General features: G+C 38.3%; 1 protein-coding gene across 3 annotated transcripts in view; it reads left to right on the top strand.

Annotated features, from left to right (window-relative positions):
- Sptlc2 (serine palmitoyltransferase long chain base subunit 2) overlaps positions 1-21836 on the top strand; it is a 110006-nt gene that overhangs the window by 68123 nt on the left and 20047 nt on the right. For all 3 annotated transcript variants that reach the window (XM_078050589.1, XM_078050588.1, XM_078050590.1), the window contains exon 9: positions 676-802. In XM_078050589.1, coding sequence (XP_077906715.1) covers positions 676-802 — 127 coding nt within the window. The remainder of the gene's footprint in view (positions 1-675; positions 803-21836) is intronic.

The following is a 21836-nucleotide window of genomic DNA, read 5'->3' as shown; positions in this document are numbered from 1 at the left end:
TTTTTTTAAAGAGAGAGAGAGAGAAAGAATTTTTTTAATATTTATTTTTTAGTTTTCGGTGGACACAACATCTTTGTATGTGGTACTGAGGATCGAACCCGGGCCGCATGCATGCCAGACGAGCACGCTACTGCTTGAGCCACATCCCCAGCCCCTGGAGGATATTCTGATGCCCTTAAAACCAATATTAGAGACTATTTATTTATTTGTTTATTTATTGGTGGGGACTGTCCCAGAATCTCACACACCAGGCATTTGCTCTACCACCAAGCTGAACCCCAAGACTGAGTACTCTTACTTTAAGGGTATAAGGATGAGCCTTGCAAGTGTAAGGTGAGATGAAAGTGAAATTTTCTGTAATGCTTAGAAGTAAATTATTGTATGTAAAAGGGAAATCCAGAACGCCTCCTTGTTTGTTGGTAACATTAAATAGAGAAAAGATACTTTGAAATTGGTTTAAAAAAAAATCAAACAAAGATTAAAAACCTTTGTAGAGATTCTAACCCTGTTGTTGCTGACACTTTGACCCTGTCGGTTAACCTCACATCTCAGATTAGTGTCTCTGCCAGGCCTTTTAAGGGAGGTGTCCACTGGCACCTGGAAGGAAGGTAGTAACTGACATTGCCAGTAAATTAAAGAATTGCCTCTAATTATCTGCCTCTTTGAACTCCCCAGGAGCTGATTGACTATTTGCGCACACATTCTCATAGTGCAGTGTATGCCACATCTCTGTCACCCCCTGTGGTGGAGCAGATCATCACCTCAATGAAGTGCATCATGGGGCAGGATGGCACTAGCCTTGGTAAGTCTTTTTTTCTTGAAACATTTCCTACACTTAGTGAATATTTAGCAGCCAAATGTGCTCTTTTTTGTTAAGATTTTTTCCTAAAAATAAGGAGTAAGGTTTCCTGAGGGGCAGAGTTGGCAGGCTTGTGAGGCCTTGGTTTCCATGGGTACTTTTCAGTGTGTTAGATACACAGGCACTGAGAACTATGGCTCCCTTCCCATGGAATTTTCTGTTACAGATGGCAAGGCTTTCCTCTCACTGTCCTGCATGCCTTCTTAACTTATGAGTAGCATGTCTTCAGGGTCTTCCTTAAATTGAATAATTTTACTAAAGATAAAATTTACCATGTAATGATGTTTCATTAATAGTTTATGCAAGAACTGCTCTTTCCATGTATAAGAACCCTTGAGAGTCTCTAATTTAACATGAAATAGATAATGAAGGTAATAATGAATCTATTTATTTTGTCTTTGGTGGAATTTGTAGTCCAGACTAGATGCCTTGACTTGAACACTGAAATCAAGTATTACATTCACTTTCTGACATTTGACTTTTATTTTGTGTCACCAGAGGGCAGTATTGACTACAAACTAGTCATAATAAAATTGAGTTTTTGTTGTTTTTACTTTAAAAAGTATTTCTATTGCCAGTATAAGACATACATTTAATTTTACTTTTTACTTTTTTTGCTTTTACAAGAATGACTTTAATAAAAGATTTTTTTATTATTAGCCTTGAGCTCTTCACTCTATAGCTATATAATACTTTAAGATTAACTAAATTTGTGCTTAAAAACAAGAATAAAGGGGTCCATCTGATTTTGTTTAAAGTTGTTTTCTGAAATCAAAATTTTGCCTTAATATTTTTTCTACCAGTTATAGATCCTTGTTTCTAGGGAAAGATTTTTGGAAATAATAAATTGTGATCATTTTTAATTTTATGAATTTGTTTCTTCAAGAAGAAAATATTTTAGAAATATTGCACACGTAGCATTAGGGCCTCATGAGTACCAATAGCTACAATTTACTTTCCTCTTTCTGATGTGGTATATTGAAAAGAGAATGCTTTGCTCTGAGAGAGAAGAGAGTGAGAAGGAGACAGACACATTAGCATTTCTTGAGTGAGAGATATGTGCATCTTATTGGTATAGGGCACAGACTTGGGTGGCTGGGAAAGGACTGACATCTTTCAAAGTTAATATTGAGTCAGTGCTTTGTCCTTTGCTAGAGGACTTGTGTGTACTAACCAATGACATCTCATGAAAAAATGAAATATGGTGATTAGATAAAGACTTGGGGCAGCACTTGTTTCCAGTTCTTTCTCTCCAGCCACCCCAAAGCTTAGTGGTGCAACACAACAACCAGTTATTTATGCTCAGATTCTGAGGGTCAGGAATTTGGTCAGGGCACAGCAGGGACGGCTTGTTTTTGCTGCGGAGTGTCTGGGACTAGCTTGGAAGACTCAAATACTGGAAGACTTAGATGACTTGTGACTGGGATCATCTGGCCGCTTCTTCACAGGACACCTGGGCTAGACTGACCTAGGCTAAGACAGACTTAGCCATGATGTGACCGGAGTACCTTTATGATTCCTTTCCATGACATCATAACTGGGTACCAGTTTGTGAAAGGACACTTTAGAGAGCAGGCATTCCAAAGAACCTGGCTGAAACTCCATGACCTCTTCTGATTAGTTGTTAAACAAGCTCATTCATGACTAAGGTCAGGACAGAATGAAGGGCATGGAGTATTAACCTGCACTTCCCCAACTCAAGGCATGTCAAATAATTTGTGGCCATTTTAAAAACTTTTCCTGGGGCTGGGGATGTGGCTCAAGCGGTAGCACGCTTGCCTGGCATGCGTGCGGCCCAGGTTCGATCCTCAGCACCACATACCAACAAAGATGTTGTGTCCGCCGAGAACTAAAAAATAAATATAAAAAACAAACAAACAAAAAAACTTTTCCTATCAGCTTCCCCCACCACCTTTATTTTATATATTTATTTATTTTTATGTGGTACTGAGGATCAAACCCAATGCCTCACATGTGCTAGGCAAGTGCTCTGCCACTGAGCTATAACCCCAGCCCCACTACCAACTTTTAAATAATTTATTTTAAAATTTATTCCCTGAAATGTTTAATTAGCATGATAAACTTCTATTGGCGACATTGTTTCTCTGTCAAAACAGAGGTCAATAAAAATAAAAAAGTAGAGATAAATACCTTTTCTCCATAGCCTGCTATTGGATCTTAATTAAATTTGACCTGACTTCTTTTTTATCTGTGTATGTGTTAAGATGATATTTATTTTTATGACATTTTGAGTGCATCTTTTTATTGTCCTTGTAGAAAAAAAGCTCTGAACCTGGACAGTAGTCTTCTAATTGTGCCTTAAGGTGATCTTTCCAAAGAGAGACCTGCAGTTGGTTACCTGAGGGTGATTCTTTTTGTAATAGAAATGTCCTGCATCCCTTATGTTCAAGACGTTGAATTCATTAATTCTGAAAACATCAAGTTTCTTACTGCATGTTAGACTCTGAATCAGAATTCACAGAAATGGGAATACACTCACACTATTTGAATTAAAGTGTATACTTGAGCAGTATTGTGGGTGCAAAGAATGATTGGAAGTTGTGTGAGTGCCAGAGAACACTGTAGTACAGAATGATTGAAGCTTTATTAATTAAGATATTTAAGTGCTTGCATTGTGCTAGGTGCTATCCAGGCACCTGTATTCATCAAAGGATAAAACATGTCTAAATTTCTGGGTTTTCTTTTGTGGGTGGAGGTGTGTGAATTACATAATGCTAGAAAGTGGTAAGAACTGACAGGTAGATAAGCAGGGGTTAAGAGGCTGGGGACTCACTTTGTCATTTTAAAGAGGGTAGTGGTGGTGGATTTTAGCAAGGATTTGAAGAAGGTGAGGATTTAGACATGAAAACCCAGGGGCAGAAGTTCCCTGAGATGGAGGCAACTCTGTGTTCAAGGAGTAGCAAGGTGGCCACTGTGGCCAGAGCAGATCTATGTGAGGTAAAGAGTGGTCAAGGTTGGGATCAGGAGGCCAGAGGCAGGGGTGGAGATTCTCATGGAAGGCAGTCTTGTCAGGATACGAGGTTTACAGGGCTAAAACCACTGGCACACGCTAGTTCCCTTGTCCTGTGTAGTATCAGATTCAAATTCTTGAATAGTTTCTGTGATCTGCTCAATATTGGTAGACTTGTGCCTGTTTCAGATGGGTTAAAAATTTCATTGGTCCTTCAAATTTCATAAAACTCTACAGGAAATAACGTGCCCTGTGCTGGTATTTTAATAATGATAGCATTTCACCTTTTATCTCATCTTTTTTAAAAAAATATTTATTTATTTTTTTGTTTTAGGTGAACACAGTATCTTTATTTTATTTTTATATGGTGCTGAGGATTGAACCCAATGCCTCATGCATGCTAGGTGAGCACTCTACCACCGAGCCACAGCCCCAGACCCTTATCTCACCTTTTAAAAAGAAATCAAAAGATATATGAAACTTTTCAGCTATCTTTTCCTGATCCTGTGTCTCCCACTCACTCCCTAGAAGACAGTCGCTGTCCTGCAGTTTTCTCCCTCAGTGCTTTCATACTTTAGGGAGTGTGTTTGCCCATAAATAGCATATGGAGTACATGTTCCCTGTTCTGGAGGACTCACTCTACTTGCTGTAATAAGTCACAGAAATGTTTATGAGATTTAAGTGTATGAATGAAAACCCCATGTCATAAGTCTCCCTTGGCAGGCTATCCAAAGTGCTGAGCGTGAGTCTGGGGAAGCTGCTGCAGGATGTGTATTACTCATGAGGCTCTTTTCCTGAGGGGGAGGGGGCGTGTCTTCTGTCTGCTAGAGTTGTTTGACTATGTTGTGCTTTATCCTGGTCATCTTCCCACATTATGACAAAAAATTTCCCATGATATGTGTAAAAGCTATGAAGAAAGTAGGTAAGCCCACGTACCTAAAAGACATCTCTGTGAGAGAGGGAAATGGAGAGACAGGTGAATGCGTAAGTGGGAAATGTAGTGGAGTCCTTACTGTGCAGTATCACTGATGAAGACACACAAGTGTATTCAGTTTTGGGAGAGGGGAGGGATAAAAGGGTGTGAGTAGCATTTTTAATAATTTTTAAAAAAATTTTTTTAGTTGTAGATGGACACAATACCTTTATTTTATTTATTTATTTTAATGTGGTGTTGAGGATCGAACCCAGTGCCTCACACATGCCAGGCAAGTGCACTACGGCTGAACCCCAGCCCCAGTCCCAGCCCCTGTTAGAGCTATTTTTAAATGTTACACAATACTGCAACAGTGATCTTTGTATGTGTCTTCTTTGTGAGATTCTTTAGAGTGTATGTACCTTGCAGTGATTTTGGTAGACATCTTTAGAGACTTCTAAATTCTTTCCACTAGCTTCTATACATTTCAAGTTTCCCCACCCACTACCAGTATGTTACCAGAGTTAGTGAAGTACCAATAGGTACTGTCTTAAGTTTATGAACAAATTTTGAGGTTTAAGAAAAGCTTTCTAAATTTACAAAGGTAACTAGCCACCAGAAGAATTAAAAATAGTAATATTACAAAAATGATGGTGATTCATGGAGGAAAGGTGGAATGTGGAGAAGTATGAAGGCCTCAGACATCATCTAGGATTGATGACATAGGAAGTAGAGGTCTTTTCAACACAGGTGCCAACTACCAGAAAAGCCAGACATAAGACTTCCTGGGAGTGGGATGGAGGTGGCTAGTGTTCAGGGACAAATGTTTATTATTAGGGCTGGGGATGTGGCTCAAGCGGTAGCGCGCTTGCCTGGCATGCGTGTGTCCCGGGTTCCATCCTCAGCAACATACAAAGATGTTGTGTCCGCTGAAAACTAAAAAATAAATATTAAAAATTCTCTTTCTCTCTCTCACTCTCTCTCTCACTCTCTCTCTTTAAAAAAAAAGAAATGTTTATTATTATTTAGTAATATTCTATGCTATTAAAACTTTGCTATGCAAATATATTACATTTATGATCAAAACTTTTTTTGTTGTTGTTAGACTGCAGAGAGTATATTAAACACTTAAGTGGAGGGTTGGGGCTCGGTGACAGAGAACTTGCCTTGCACATGTGAGGCACTGGGTTCGATCCTCAGCACCACATAAAAATAAATAAACCAAATAAAGGTATTGTGTCCATGTATAACTAATATTTTTAAAAAATAAAAAAAATTTAAAAATATTTTTAAAAAACTTAAGTGGAAATAAAGCCTGCTTAAAATAATGTTAAGTAAGGCTTAAATACATGCATGAATGGTATGTGGTTGGTATTAACAAATGTTTCTGACTTTCCTGTGAGAAGATGTGCTGCTTTGGGGAGGGGGTAGCACTTTCAGCAAAGTCTCAGCAGGCAAGGAAGATGAGATCCATTTCCATCCTGCTTTGCAGGCATTCTCCTTCCTCCCGCCCTTTCCTGCTTCCTTTCCTTTCCCCAAGGAAGAGAGGGACATATGGCCTTTGGCCAGTGGATGTGGAGCAGCATGGGACCTAAGAGTGAATGGAAATTGTGCCTTAAATGGCATTGTTGAGTTACAACAGGCTTGTGAGTAGAAAAAGCTAGACATGGGACATTCCAACAAGTTCCTCTGGACACTTGGAATTTTTTACTTCACATTAACACTGATGCACATCCAGCAATGAAAATTTGGCTCCAAAATCTATGATCAAGGCAAAATGACCAAGTCCACCAAAATTTTGTTTTGTTTTTTTTTCTTTCATTTTTCCAGAGCTGTACTTTGATGAATTTTATTTCTTACTAAAGGTATAGTTAATAATAACATGAATAACACCTGGCTTAGTGTCTGACGTTTAGTATCCTTTCAATAAATTTGTTAATTGAGTGCACACATGATCTACAAATATTCAAATATGGGTGGGCTTTTAAGGTGCTTTATTGTAACATTGCTGCATAGTCTAATCTTGAGCCAGAATGGCCAAATCATGGAATAGCATAAACTAGACAGGTACATAGATAAATTTAAAATGATGACAAATCACTTTCCACATAGAATACTGAGCTTTTCTTACTTCTTAGTGTTTGAGGGTTTTTTTTTTTTTTGGCGGGGGGGGGGGAGGGCAGCACTAGGAATTGAACCCAGGGCTTCATATATGTAGATCATAACTCTACTACTGAGCTTGATCCCTAGCCCTTTTTATTTTATTTTGAGGCAGGGTCTTGCTGAGTTGCCTAGGCTGGCCTTGAGTTTGCAGTACTCCTGGTTCAGCCTCAGAATAACTGGAATTACAGAGTAGCTATGATGAAAGGCATGAACCACCACTCCTGGCTCACTTCTTAGTTTTGAAGGAGCTGGGCCCATTCTGATGGTTGTTGGTGCAGAAGAAAAAGAAAAAATGAATACCTTAGGAAGATTGAGGTTTAATTAAAATTCATTTGTCCTAATATTTGAACTAATTACAGTAATAGAGTTGTTAATGAGGTAGAACTGTCAAAAACTAAATTAGGAGAACTGAGGCACATTTTACAAAGAAGCATCTCACAATTCTCATGCCCCGGCAGAACTGTTGGAAAAACAACGTCTTGCCCTTGCTTCTTCTGGGGGTGACAGCTTTTAATCCTTGCTCCAAACACCATGCCTTTTGAGCCCAGGAACAATTTATTTGTCTTCTAAAATTTTTTTACTTTATTTTCCTGCTTTAAAGTAATTTATCTTATTATTAGAAATTTATACAAATAAAAACTAAGTTTCCTGGTGAGCAGTTTTATTCTTACCCCAGTTCAGTTGAGTCCTGTATCTGATGGGGAGAGTCAGGCCTGACCTAACTTGGTAGCTAACGGCTTAGAACCCTGCTGTTAAAGCTTTGTTTCCACATTTATCAAATTCTGTGCGTGGTAGTAGGGGTGCTATGTGAGGGGTGCAGAGTTGAACAGTACATGACCCTGGTCTTTGAAAAACCTTCCATTCTAGGGGTAGGGTAAAGTTCCCTGGAAGAACTAGTCTCAGAAAAAAACCTCTTCCTTTGTTCGCCTTCCTCTTTTCTCAAGTTCCTCCTTCCTTTTCCCCTGACAACTTCTTCCTTCTCCACCCCGTTAAACCTTAAACTTACTTAAAGCCATCTAATTATTGGAAGCAATTCAGATCTTACATTCTTTTTTTAATATTTATTTTTTAGTTCTAGGTATACATAATATCTTTATTTTTTATGTGGTGCTGAGAATCGAACCCAGTGCCCCATGCATGCTAGGTGAGCGTGCTACCACTTGAGCCATATCCCCAGCCCCTCAGATCTTACATTCTTTACCGAACTTTACAGAGCTGGGCATATAATATAGCTCAGTTGGTAGAGTGCTTGCCTAGCATGCACAAGGCCCTGGCTTTAATCCCTAGCACTATCAAAAAAAAAAAAAAAAAACTTTCTATGAAAGTAAAATTTTTCTATGGCTTCTATCATGGTAGCAAATTATGTAAAAATTTAAAGAAAAAAATTCCCTTTTATAAATTAATTTCTTCATTTTCTAGCACAAAAGGCCTTTTTAACCAATGACTTAATAAGCTTTTGAAATCAGAAACTATAGGACCACTTTTTACAGGAGGAGAAATTTGAACCCACATATGGGACAAGTTTTCTTAATATCTTGTCTTCAAATTAAATGTGGCTTTCCTAACATTAGCCGCTTATACTTGTGAAGTATAATTAATGTTTATTTAATACTTTATTAAAACAGACTATTTTATATTCTCTTTCTAACTCTCTGGTTTCTGGTCTGCTAATTTTCCAAAGAACAGCTATGTTTCCTTGTGAGTAATCAGCCTGACAAATGAAAGGCCTTTTGGGCATCTGCCTACCTGTTCCCTCTCCATGGATCAGTAACCCCTTTCACCTCCCTCTCTGTTCAGAAATCTGTTCTGAACCCTGAAGAGCTTTTTACCATGGTCTGTTTCTCCTTCCACTCTCATCTCTTTCTTCCAAATCCAAATGTTAATAAAAGTTTCTTGCAATAAGAAACTCCTTTTGTGTCTTGTTTCAGTTAGTTTGAGACTGGCTATTAAGATGCCCATAGGCAGCAGGCTGGAAGGTAACCTTTGAACAAATGTAGACTTGGCCATTAAGTAGAATCTTGTTGTTAGTACAAAACATAAATAAAGAGTTTGAATTCATTCCTCTGGGGCAAGAAAGGAGCCTTGAACTGTATGTCCTTCCTTTTTTGGTAATATGGTAAGATGACCTGAGGAATCTAAACTCTTGATTAAAGTATTAAGTCCTTTTTTTTTTTTTTTTTTTTTTTTAAATTAAGTAGGTGAGGGTTGAGGTTGTGGCTCAGTGGAGAGCTCACCTAGCATGTGGGACGCCCAGGCACTACATAAAAATAAGTAAATAAAATAGTTTTAGGTGGACATAAAACTTTATTTTATTTTTTATATGGTGCTGAGAATCGAACACAGCGCCCCATGCATGCTAGGTGAGCGTGCTACCACTTGAGCCAACTACAACTAAAAAATGATTAAAAAAAAAAGAATTGAGTAGGTCAACTAACTTAGTTTTATTTCATAATGCAATTTAAAGATTTTTTGATGTGATTTTGTATGTTCAGTTACTGAGCTGAGACATACCTTTACTTGCTATGTCTTCTGATCACTTCTAATTTGTGAACTTATCTCTGTTGCTTATTAAAGAACAAAGCTAACTTTGTAAACCCTAACATGATTGGAATTGCCTCCTCTTTCCTCCAGAATTATTCTTAGGATTTTGCCTAAGGGACTTGATTCCAGGTGTTCTTCAACTTAGTAATGGTTAATTGCTACCATTACTTAATGCATGTAAGCAATTAACAAGATAGATGGACTGCGGACTGCCCTCTGTCAAGACCATGATACCTACTCTTCTGATAGCTTGCCAGATATGAGAGCTTTCCAAAGAAGAATTGATTTTTTTTTTTTAAACAGGCAGAGCACAGATTTATTAAAGCAAAAGTGAGAGTGCACTCATAGAGTAGAGCGGAGGGACTGAGCGAGAGAGGTGGCTCCAGGGGCAGAACTGATTTTGTAGTGACAGAAATTGAACCTAGAGCCTTGCACATGCTAGGCAAGTCCTCTACCTCTGAGCCAAACACTCAGTCCCATGGCACTTCTTATTCAATAGGGGCCAGGTGATAGGCATAGGGGGCCACTGCAATGAGAGATTGGGCTTTACTGACTCTGGCGCAGGTAAGTGGGAATTTATAGCCAGAATGCAGGGTAGTGGGTGGGCAATTACCAAGGGAAGCATCAAGGGTTAGGGGCTCCTTGCCTTCAGAATTTTTGCAGGAAGCAGACCAGGTGCCAAGATATCAAGGGTGGTCAGATACCAAGTGCAGGGATTTCCTCCAAACACCCTCAGCAGGATTCTTAGTCATGTTGTATTCCTTGAAATGGTAAAGGGAATCTCAAGGTATGACAGAGAAAGCACTCAAAGGAACCTGACTCCAGTTGGATTCAAGGAGTCTGTCAGAGTTTCCAAAGCACCGCGTTAAGGTGAACTCTTTTAAGTCCTACGCTCAAACTCTGTCCATGGACCGCCTGCATCTGAGCACTTTAGTGCAATAGTCCTTAACCTTGTCCCAAAATGAGAAGGTTGGAAGCAGTGTCCAATGGCAGAGACCCACTGCAGACCTTTGACTGTCTAGGGGTGAGCGCTTCGGTATATTGTTATTTAAAAGTGCTCCTGATACTTCCAGTGGAAGCCCAGGTTGAGCATCACTGCTGTGGAGTTTAGGAAAAAGAATATTCATTCTAGGCGCTGTGGCACGTGCTAGTAGTCTCTGTAGGCTACTGTGGACAATAAGGCGGAAGGATTGCAAGTTCAAGGTAGCTTTGACAACATAAGACAGTGTCTCAAAAAATTAAAATACAGGGGCTGGAGCTCAGTGGCAGAGCACTTGCCTCACACATGTGAGGACTCAGTTCAATCCTCAGCACCACATATAAATAAGCAAAAAAATAAAGGTCTATTGACAACTTAAAAAAATTTTTTTTAAAATGTAAAACATAAGGATTCTAGGCTACTCTACTCAGACCATTGATTTCTTGGTAGACCAGGCTCTAGAAAAACATTTTTAAAAAACCTCAGTCAAAATCAGATTGATGTTTAACAGGCCTAAGGTTATTTATTTAGTTTTTTTTCAAAGCTTGTTTATATCAAAGAATAACAAAAACAACTCTACTGAATGGTGGTAATTGGGAAGAGGAAAAGAAACCAGGAGGTAAGATATATTGTCTCTCCTTTTTTTTTTTTTTTTTTTTGAAAGAGAGAATCTTTTTAATATTTATTTTTTAGTTTTCAGTGGACACAACATCTCTATTTTTTTAAAGAGAGAGAGAGAATTTTTAATATTTATTTTTTAGTTTGTTTTCGGCGGACACAACATCTTTGTCTGTATGTGGTGCTGAGGATCGAACCTGGGCCGCAAGCATGCCAGGCGAGCATGCTATCGCTTGAGCCACATCCCCAGCCCTAACATCTTTATTTTTATGTGGTGCCGAGAATCGAACCCAGCGCCCTGCGCATGCCAGGTGAGCACGTTAACCACTTGAGCCACATCCCCAGCCCATTTATCTCTCCTTTTAAAAGAAAAATGAGGGAAATGTTTGGTTTATAGAACAAAGGTTTAGTGATAAAGCTGACTTACTAATTTTCATTGTTCTTGAAAATCTAAACATCTAAGATCCTTGTGCTACCTCCTAAATGGCTGGTGACAAAGGTAGAGAAATTGGAAACCAGTTAGTGGGAAGAAAGGTGGAACCCAAAGACCTATGGTCAGTGTTACAAAGCTGCTTGGAATTAATTATTTTTGTTTTTCTTTTTTTCCTACTTGTATATTTATAGCCTATTGAGAATCCCAGGTTCTTCTTTACATAACCAACAAATGGTCTTATGCACAGTAAATGTTTGTTTTAAATTGAATGTTGGTACTAATCAGTTATAAACTCCTACCCTACCACCTTGCCATCTACCTCTCAAGCAGTTGAAGTTCAAGCTCAGCTTTTTTCAGTGATTGTCTTTATTTGCTCACCTTTGTCGATCTTGATGCTTGACCATGATGCACACAGTGTATTTCCTCCTCCCTTTGTTTCTCTCCAGCAATGGCTTGTAATATGTTCCAGCCCCACCAGAGGATAGTAGAACAGTCTTTGGACAAATTAAGACTTTTTATCCCAGGCTGAGGATGTGGCTCAGTGGTAGAGCACTTGCCTAGCATGTCTTAGGCCTCAGATTCCATCCTTGGCACTGCACCCTCCCCCCAAAAAAAAGACTTCTGTCCTGACTGTAAGTCTGCACCCTTTCAAGCTCAGTTCCTTATTTTTTCAAAGGTACTTGGCCTCTTTTCTTCCTTTTGTTTAATGCCCTCTGTTTCTGGCTGTGCATTAGCAACCATTTTTTAAACTTCTGATTATATTGAATCAACAACGTTAAGCCTTGGCCCCTGCTGCTTGCTGCACATCCTGTGGCAGTCCTCAGGAAATCCTAGTTTTTGGCATTGAAAGGAATTAAAGGATTAAGTCACTACTAGGAAGGGAGCGATAAACCCTGCTTGTGGGAGGAATTTGCTGTGCAGTCCTTGGTGTTAGCAAAAGCTGCTCTTTCTCATATAGAGATAGAAACCCAAGGCACTGCTTTGGAGCAGCACCCCTGGGGCAGGAAGGCAGATCTGTCTGCTTTGATACCTGTCAGCCCAACATGGTCCAAGCTGAGCAGGTAGATATTTGTTGCCAGTCTGGCAAAATAGGGGGGCTGTGTGTGAGATGGTGAACCTGGCTCCTGCTCATTTGTCTCCATGCTACGAAATTACCTTTCAGAGCTCTTGCTTCCTGGAGCTCCCTTATAACTATCCCCTCCATGAGACACTTCATTAGGACTAAATACCTTAGTTTGTAAAGAGTGTTGAAGACACATTTATTTTCCTTTTCTTTGGGACTCTTAAGTGTGTGTAACAGAAAGCTTTTCCAGTGTCATTTAGCTGGGACCTGAGGGGAATGTGTTATCAAAAGCAATCTGCTCTGCCTTTTAGTTAACATTTCTTTTGTTTTTGTTTTGAATAAGATTTTTAGATAAGATTCTTTATCATTCTTTTTCTGAGATGGTATGTGGGGGGGACAATAGAAAATTCAAATACCACTATACTTTGTTTTTTAGAGCAGTTTCTTTTTTCCTTTACCTACTCTGCTCTCTTCTCCACCCGACTTCCTTCTCCAGTCCCATTTGATACTTTAAGATATTTTTAAATAGAGTGATTTAATTTTAATCTACAGCACTACTGGGGTTCATGTAGAAGTTAAAGAACAAAGGATGACCTTAAAGGTAGTGAGTCGTATGTTCTCCACTGTACTTTGGACTGGCTTCCCCCTTTCCTGTAGCCATCCACCCTGTTCTTCATGGTGCACCCCATGTGGATACTTGTGACAAGTGTGTAATTTACTGATCTAGGAAGCATTGTGATGAGAGTTTTAAGTGTTTTCTACTGCCTTCTCCTCCCACTTCAAAGCTGTTCAAAGGAAGTGACAATGGATAATTAAAAATAAGTGAAGGGGGGACTGCTGTTTCTTGAAAGAAAGAAAATGTAATGACTTCATTAATAATTCATCCCTGTTCTAGCCAGTTCACACCCAAGATGTCATCTAAATAGGAAGGAGGAACTTCATAGTGTAGAAGTTCCTAAACCTTATTAACATCATCAGCATCTTCCTTCCTTCCTTCCTTCCTTCCTTCCTTCCTTCCTTCCTTCCTTCCTTCCTTCCTTCCTTCCTTCCTTCCTTTTTAAAAAGAGTTAACATTTTTAAAACAACTTTTATTTATTTATTTTTATGTGGTGCTGAGAATGAAACACAGTGCCGTACACATGCGAGTTGAGCACTCTACCACTGGGCCACAACCCAGCCCCATCAGCATTTCTTTCAGCAGGAAGGTCCGCTTCAATACCTACTAATGAGATTCATAAGATCAGAAAAATTACCAAATTTAATAAAGCACCAAATGTTTACCACCACTTACAGAAATATGACTTTCCATTTATGAATTTTTATCTGTAACTCATCATTCAGTGTTTTTAATTATTAAACACACCCTGTTCCTGGGAAAATGTATAGAAAGCATGGCTGCAAGATTTTTTTGTTCTAAGATGTTTTCTACTGTTAGGATTTTAAGTACTGTGTACCATTCATTGCTTCATAGCAGTACTGCATCAATAACAGAGTACTGTCCTCCCTGAACACCTTGAGGGCTGTTTCTTGCAGTTGATAAATGATTAAAGAAATACTTGGCCCTTTTTCTATTTGATAAGGAACAGGGTTCTCATCACCTAAATCCCACTGGACCTGAAATAACTTGGTAAAATGAATGGACAGCTGTGTCTTAAAGAGATTTCCAACCTTTCTAAGGCACCAAAGCAGCAATCATAAAGCATTTGCTTGACTTTCCCTGTTTAGTATTTATGGACCCTTGTGAGCATTTGTATTAATCAGGATTCTGTAGAGAAACAACCAGTAGACCAATAGGGGTGCGTGCATGTGTGCGTATTTATAAACAGAAATTTAGCATAAGGAATTGGTTTGCATGATTATGGAGGCTGACAGGTCCCTGGATCTGCAGTGAATAGGTCAGGAGAGCCAGGTATGGTTCCAGCATGTTTGAGATCTAGAAAAAGCTAGGATTTCAGTTCCAGACCTAAGGGCAGGCAAAAACTGATGTAGTTCAATACTGTCAGACAGGAGTTCTCTCTCACTAAGGACAGGGTCAGCCCTTTTTAGCCTTCAGCTGGTCAGATGAAGCTCACCACATTATGGAAGGCAGTTTTCAATGTTGGACTATTGATTCCATTGTTATATCTCATCCAAAACATCCTCTCAACACCCCAAATAATGTTTGCCTAAATAACAGGGTACCTGTAGCTCAGTCCAATTGACATTGCCCACTCAAATTGGCACATGATATTAACCATCACAGCACTCTGTTGATTAGCCCACTTCTTTTGTTTGTTTTTGAGACAGGCTATCATTAAGTTACCCAGGCTGCCTCAAACTCATGGACTTAAGCCATCCTTCCACCTCAGCCTTTTGAGTTTCTGGTACTGTATACATCTGTAGCCACCACATCTAGCTCAGCCCACATTCTTTGAACACTAAAATTTGCCTTCAGACATTTCCAGCTTCAATGCAAGTAAAGGAGCAAGTAAATTATTCTACTTCATATTGGGCGTTGCAATAAAGACCTAGTTTTATAATTTTAACTTTATATGTTAATTTTTACTTATCAAAATTTTAGTTGATGCTATCCATGATGTTTATACCATTGACAATTTGTTAGAAAGTAGATCATCAATAAAAATCAAAAACAACAAATTATTATATTTTAGAACTTTGTAATGTGATCTAATTAATAACAGTAAAAGACAAAGGAAGTAAAACCTGATGGGCATGGAGTTGGCTGGTGTTCATCTATACAAATATGAAGATGTGGGGCTGGGGATATAGCTCAGTTGGTAGAGTGCTTGACTTGTATGCACAGGCCCTGGGCTTGATCCCTAGCACCACAAAACAAAAAACAAACAAACAAAAAATGGGCAAATATGAAGATGTGTTTTTAGATTCTGATGTAAGCTCTGATTTTGGAATTCTCTTTATGTATAGTTTTACTTCAGGTCTTGTTTCTGCATGAACACAAAAACCTCAATGGTCAGTCTGTTTAAGATCCCAAATGTGGGATTTTTAATCCCAGCATATTAATTTTTCCTACCCATTATCCAGTCATTATAAGAGCAAGACTTATTCATTTTTCCAAAACCTAAATATTACAGGTATATATCACAAAAAGTAATTAGTTCCCTATGATTTCTCTTCCCATGGGTAACCCATTGTTTGATATACATTCTCTACAGATTTCTTCTTTTGCTTGAACTCATATATAAGTAATAATTTTTGTTAATATTATTGTCTTTTGGCAATAGCATATTAGTAACACCACTTGATGAGAAATATTTGACAGTATCAGTTATGAGAAGGAAGGAAATGAGGATATTGATTGCCTTTTAACAGCTATAGGGGAAGTTTTATTCTAGAGTTGTTAGAATTTACTCATTAATTTTAACAAGATCAGCAAACACATGAGTTCTGTCAAGACACCTGTCAGGACACCTCGCAGTATTTAATTACTCTTAAGAATAATGAAAGATAAGCTGGGGTTGTAGCTCAGTGGTGGAGTGCTTGCCTTGCACATGTGAGGCATTGGGTTCAATCCTCAGCACCACATAAAAATAAATAAAATAAAGGTATTGTGTCCATCTATGACTAAAACAAAAAAAAAATTAAAGAATAACGAAAGAGCAGGAAATTATACTGTAGGAGGGCAATCAGCTTATGAATTCCCCATAAATCAGGAAACAAGTGGGAAATTTTTAAGTTATTTTAAATTTGGGACTCAGTGTCATTTTGGTCAATGAAGTGTTGTATTATTCCTGAATTTTATGTGTGTACCTCATCTGAAAACACCCCATGTAAGGTTGGTGTGTATTCTCCCTTAAATATTTTAAATGTTTCTTTAAAAAACAGAAGTAATAATAGTAATAATAATATTACTATTATTTCTTGTTAATTTTCCCCAAAATTTCCAAGAGCTGTTTACTAGTGAGAGTGGAGCCTGGCCAACTGTCTTCTTAAGCTTTTAACCAGTGAGTTAATTATTCTAACAGAACAGGGATTGCTCTTGGGTGATAGGCTCTTTATTTATCCCCACATGAGTGTTGATGGTATACTCCATTCTTCTCTTCCCTGTCATATATGAATTATGCTATATGTTCAAGTGTACATTTTATGACTTCTAGAGGTTTCTTCAAGGAAACAGTTGACACAGCCAGTAATGATCAGTAGGAAAGTAGGATTTGTTGAAGTGTTCGATGCTGCATAAAGCATCATAAGTGTAACTGCAGCCTGGGAGTACTGACCAGAAGCAGCATTGTCATCAGCATGCCAGAACCCCAGGGGCTCAGGAGGACAGGCATTGGCCTCCATTGGAAGTAGTCTCCATGGTGGTGATGTTAGGGCATATTTCCACCCAGACCTCGCCCTTGCTAAGTGGGAAATGTATGCACATCCAGACATCCTGTCCATGTACACAGAACCTCCCCATTTCTAAGCTCAAGGAGAAACTGAAGTAGAGGTAGGCTACCACCAGACATTGCAAGGGAGGGGTTACTTGCCATGGACGAATTTGTTGCTTTGGGTCTAAGTGGTTTATTCTGTATATTTAAAAGACTTTGTAAGCCGGCCTCAGTGCTTATTCCTGAATTTTGATTATTACACGTTTTTAGCCTGTGAACAGATCATACATGGCACATTTGTAATTATAAGCTGCCTCTGCCACTAAACATGTGTATCAGTCATTTACTCTCATAGAACTGGTATATATGAACTTACACCAAAATCAGATGTTAGCAATACAAAAAAAAATTGCTTTTAAGATAATAAAATGTATTTTAAATTCCAGTGGAGACCAATTTTTGATTTAGCTGGTCACCTTTGCTGCTGGATCTTCCTCTTTTCCCACATGTGCAGTTAACTGAGAATATGCTGCCAAATTCATTTTATTAGCAGATAAGAGCAGTGTCTGTTATATTTTTATAGTTTTTAGTCTTTTTAAGGTGTATTATTCCTTTAATTGACGTCTGATCTTCAAAACATTTCTAGAAGCTGGACTGGTGGTGCATGCCTATAATCCCAGCAACTAGGAAGGCTGAGGCAGGAGGGATCATGAATTCAAAGCCAGCCTCAGCAAAAGCAAGGTGCTGAACAACTAACTCAGTGAGACCCTGTCTCTAAATAAAATACAAAATTAGGCTGGCTATGTGGCTCAGTGGTCAAGTGCCCCTGAGATCAGTCCCCAGTACAAAAAATAAACAAAAAACATTTGTAGAGGGACTTTTTTACTATATCATGTATTTGGATCTATGGTTATTTTTTTGTTGTTTTCCTTAGTTCAAGTCACAATTAGAATTTCATTCATGGGGTTGAGTTCATAGTAGAGTGTGTGCCTAGCCATGAAGCCTTGGGTCAATCCTAGAACCAAAAGGGGAAAAAAAGAAAGAAATTCAGAAATTATGTTTTTACATTTTACCAGATACCAAAAACATTGATTTTTCTGAAATTTTTTAAATTATTTTTTTAGGTGGATACAATATCTGTATTTTATTTTTATGTGGTGCTGAGGATGGAACTCAATGCCTCATCATGCTAGGCAAGCGCTCTACATTATCTCAATTTCTTCAGACAACTTTATCTTCAACCCCTTTTTGCAGAATAGGAAACTGGGTAAGAGAGGTTCAGTTGGCTAAAGCCATACAACTGTTAGAGGATGGAGCCAGGATACAAATCCAGAAGCATGATGCCACCAAAGAACCTGACAAAAGCTAATATGTGAAACTTAGAATTATTAGTTCTGTTTGTTTCTCTCCCTCCCCTCCCCCTCCCTATTTCTATCTCTATCTCATTCACTTTTACTGTATTATATTCAAAATTACTTTCTGATGACTTTGAGTTTTAAAATGACTTTAATGTGACTATGTAACAACAAATCCCACCTCTATATATAATTATAATGCATCAATTAAAAAATATGGGGGAGGACTGGGGTTTTGGCTCAGTGGTAGAGTGCTTGCCTCACGTATGGGAGGCACTGGTTTCGATTCTCAGCACCACATATTGACAACTAAAACAAATATTTTTAAAAATAAATAAATAATTTTTAGGGGCTTGGGCTGGGGCTCAGTGGCAGAGCGCTTGCCTCGAACATGTGAGGTCCTGAGTTCGATCCTCAGAACTACATAAAAATAAATAAACAAAATAAAGATTAATAAATAAATAGATAAATAAATAAATAATTTTTTAAATGGGGGGGAAATTACCTTAATGTAAGCATCTCTTTATGCCTGTCTCAGATAATTTGGTCCCATCTCTGTCATGGTAATGGGCTTTCAGAAAAGGAAGGCATCTGGTTTGCTGTCCTGAGTACTCAAATTTTCAAAGGTAATTTGCCTCCCCTGGATGATAATTAGTGTATGATAGCTGGGCGCAGTGTCACACACCTGTAATCCCAGTACTTTAGGAGGCTGAGGCAGGAGGATCGCAAGTTCAAGGCCAGCTTCAGCAATTCAGCAAGACTCTGTCTCAAAATAAAATTTAAAAAAATAAAATTGACCAGGGATGTGGCTCAGTGTTTAAGCACCCCTGAGTTTAATCCCTGGTACAGAAAAAAAAACCAGAAAAAGATGAAGGGTATACAAAAAATTAGAAAATGGAGACCTAGAAACAACAGGATAAACAGGCCAGTCCTTGATTTCATCTCAGAGCTAAGGCTGGGCCACAGGGTCAGTGTGTGGTCTTGTGTGGAAGATTTGAATAGCAGAGGAAGAGCACAGGAGCAACCACTACCACAGTTTTAAGTGCTTTCCGTTACGTTCTCAGAACACTATTAAACATCATTCTCCTTCTTACAAGTGAAGAAATTGGGAGGTTGAGGAAATGGAGATTAATTTACTTACCCAGAGTTACATAGTTGCTAACTGGAGAGCAACAATTTGAGCCCTTGTGTTGAGTTCCAGAGTGCTTTTCCTGTACTAGATAGTTGCTAATAGGCTAGATTATTATTTGCCTTGCTGTATAATTGATTATTTATCAAGTAATTATAGGTTATTCTGTTTTGCAATTTAAATTAGTTCAAATAGAGACACGGGTTTTCATTTTCTCAGAGTATTTCAGCTTGAATATCTGCTGTGCCTTCTTGAGGCAGGTACTACAGTGAAAAAGAACCAAAACAAAGTATTTGCCCTCAGAGTTTGCAGTTTATTTTGACTATACAAGACCACACATGAAGGCATAAGAACAGCAACAGAAACTTATAAAAAAGCAAACTAACGAAGGACACAGTAGAGGCATGCCTTAAAACGGATCATAGGAAAAATTTGTGACCTAATTTGTCTTTTTACTTCTGTCCTTCATCTTTCACCAATAATCTTTGGTTTATTTGGAATTTTAAAAAATTGGAAACATAAAACCATTGGTAGAAAATAACAATTTTAAATTTTAAAAATGCTTATATTTACTAATTTGCATGATTTTCATCTAAGCTACAGAAAATTGTTCAGACGAATTTTAGTGTTGAACCTTTACAGTTCCTCTGATGGTCGACAGAGACCTAGGTCTCTGAAAGAGGTTTGTTTTTTGTTTGTTTTCAGAAGTTACCGCTTGTATTTTATTTACATAGAAAAAAAGTGGCTTTGGACTAAATAATATTACATTAGCCTAAACACCCCCGCCAAGGGGCGGGTGGCAGGTCTGTTTATCCACAGCCTCCTTTCCGTCATCCCAATAGTCATTAACTTCCAATTTGGAACAGTAGTCTTGACTTACTCCATTTCAAACCTCTGGACTCTAAATATATTTGCTCCTCCAAAATCAAGCTTCTCTCTTGAGTTGGAGCCTCTCCTGCTTGTTTCCCCTTGCACTGGCTTTTTCTTTTGCGCTCTGCATCTCGGGCAGCGGCAGCACTCTTCATGAGGCTGAACTAGAAATCCTTACCCCTGTATTTAGTCACAGTATCTGTGGATTGTGCCTCCTTAGTATCTTTGAATTGTTCACTTTCTTGTAAATTTGTCATCTTTCTCAAAAAACAGACACTTGAGTGCAGGGGTGAGGGGAGGGGTCTGGGACAGGGTCACTCTCATTTCCCAGGCAGTCCTCAATCGTACAATCTTCCTGTCCCAGCCCCTGAGTAGTTGGGATCACAGGCATGCACCACCACACCCGGCTTGAATGTTTCTTTAATTGATGTTGATTGGATTTAACAGAGCATTTCATCATATGGAGTAAATGATATGAAGTGGAACAGATTGACAGGTTTTATTGAGACTTTTATAGATGTTCATATTTATTGTAAAAGAAAGATGTACATGTTTATTGTTATAATGAAAATTAGAATCAGAAAACCCAGAGATTTGGGAGTAGTTTTTCTTAATTTTTGTATCAAATCTAAATGCCCAGCCCTCTTCCCCTTTCTTAGAAGAAGTAAAAGTTATTTTTGGAAATCTGATTTCCTGAATAACCAGAGTCAGGAATCCCAGCAACTCTCACTATTAAAGGATATGCTTGCACATGTAAAGCATGTCCTGTTTACCTAAGGGTTATCTAGTAAGTTCAGGAACATCAGTAAGCCCTGACCCAAGTCCAGCCTTCTTTGAATGTCTGTCTGCATGTGCACCCACCCTCTACTCAGCCTGACCCCTTTTAAAATGGGAGTTAAACACAAATTTAGTGAAAGTATTTTTCCTGAGAAAGTATTACATTGCCATATTTAATGTTCAGAATTTCAGATTACTGTCATCCTAGAGAGCACTTTTTTTTTCCCTACAAAAACTGTTTCTGGGGCTGGGGTTGTGGCTCAGTGGTACCAGCACTTGCCTAGCATGTATGAGGCCCTGGGTTCAATCCTCAGCACCACATAAATATAAATAAATAAAGGTATTGTGTCCATCTACAACTAAAAAAAAAAAATTTTTTTAAATGTTTCAGGAGAACTTTTGTTACATATTGATATTATGCTCACCCAGAGTTACTTAAGCTTTTTTTTTTTTAATCCCAAATTGACCTTTTCAGTGAACATGAACCATTTGTTCTTGCTTTATTCCTGCAGAGGTGTCATTTTAACTTTTTCTTTGATGAATAGTTTTGTGTTCCATTTCAGCCTTTTAGTTATATTGTTTCATATCTTCCTAAAAGGCAATTTGGACCAGGTTTATGTTAAATTACTAGTTTTGTTATGTCCACCTTCCCTCAGCCTCTCTTTCTTGGCACTGTATGCAGAAGAAAAACGAGTGCTGAAGTATCTCAGGAAGTGTCTATAGGGGAAAGAAAGTAGATACACAGAAAGAAAATAAATACGTTTGTAGCCAGTATTGTCTGTTCTGTGTATTCATTCATAGGATTGTCTTAAGAGAGAAAAGGGGAAAACATTG

The sequence above is a fragment of the Ictidomys tridecemlineatus genome, chromosome 5 (assembly GCF_052094955.1).
Source record: "Ictidomys tridecemlineatus isolate mIctTri1 chromosome 5, mIctTri1.hap1, whole genome shotgun sequence".
Taxonomy (NCBI): Eukaryota; Metazoa; Chordata; class Mammalia; order Rodentia; family Sciuridae; genus Ictidomys; species Ictidomys tridecemlineatus.
The sequence above is the reverse complement of the archived record's forward strand: the minus strand, read 5'-3'. Positions and strand labels throughout refer to the sequence as shown.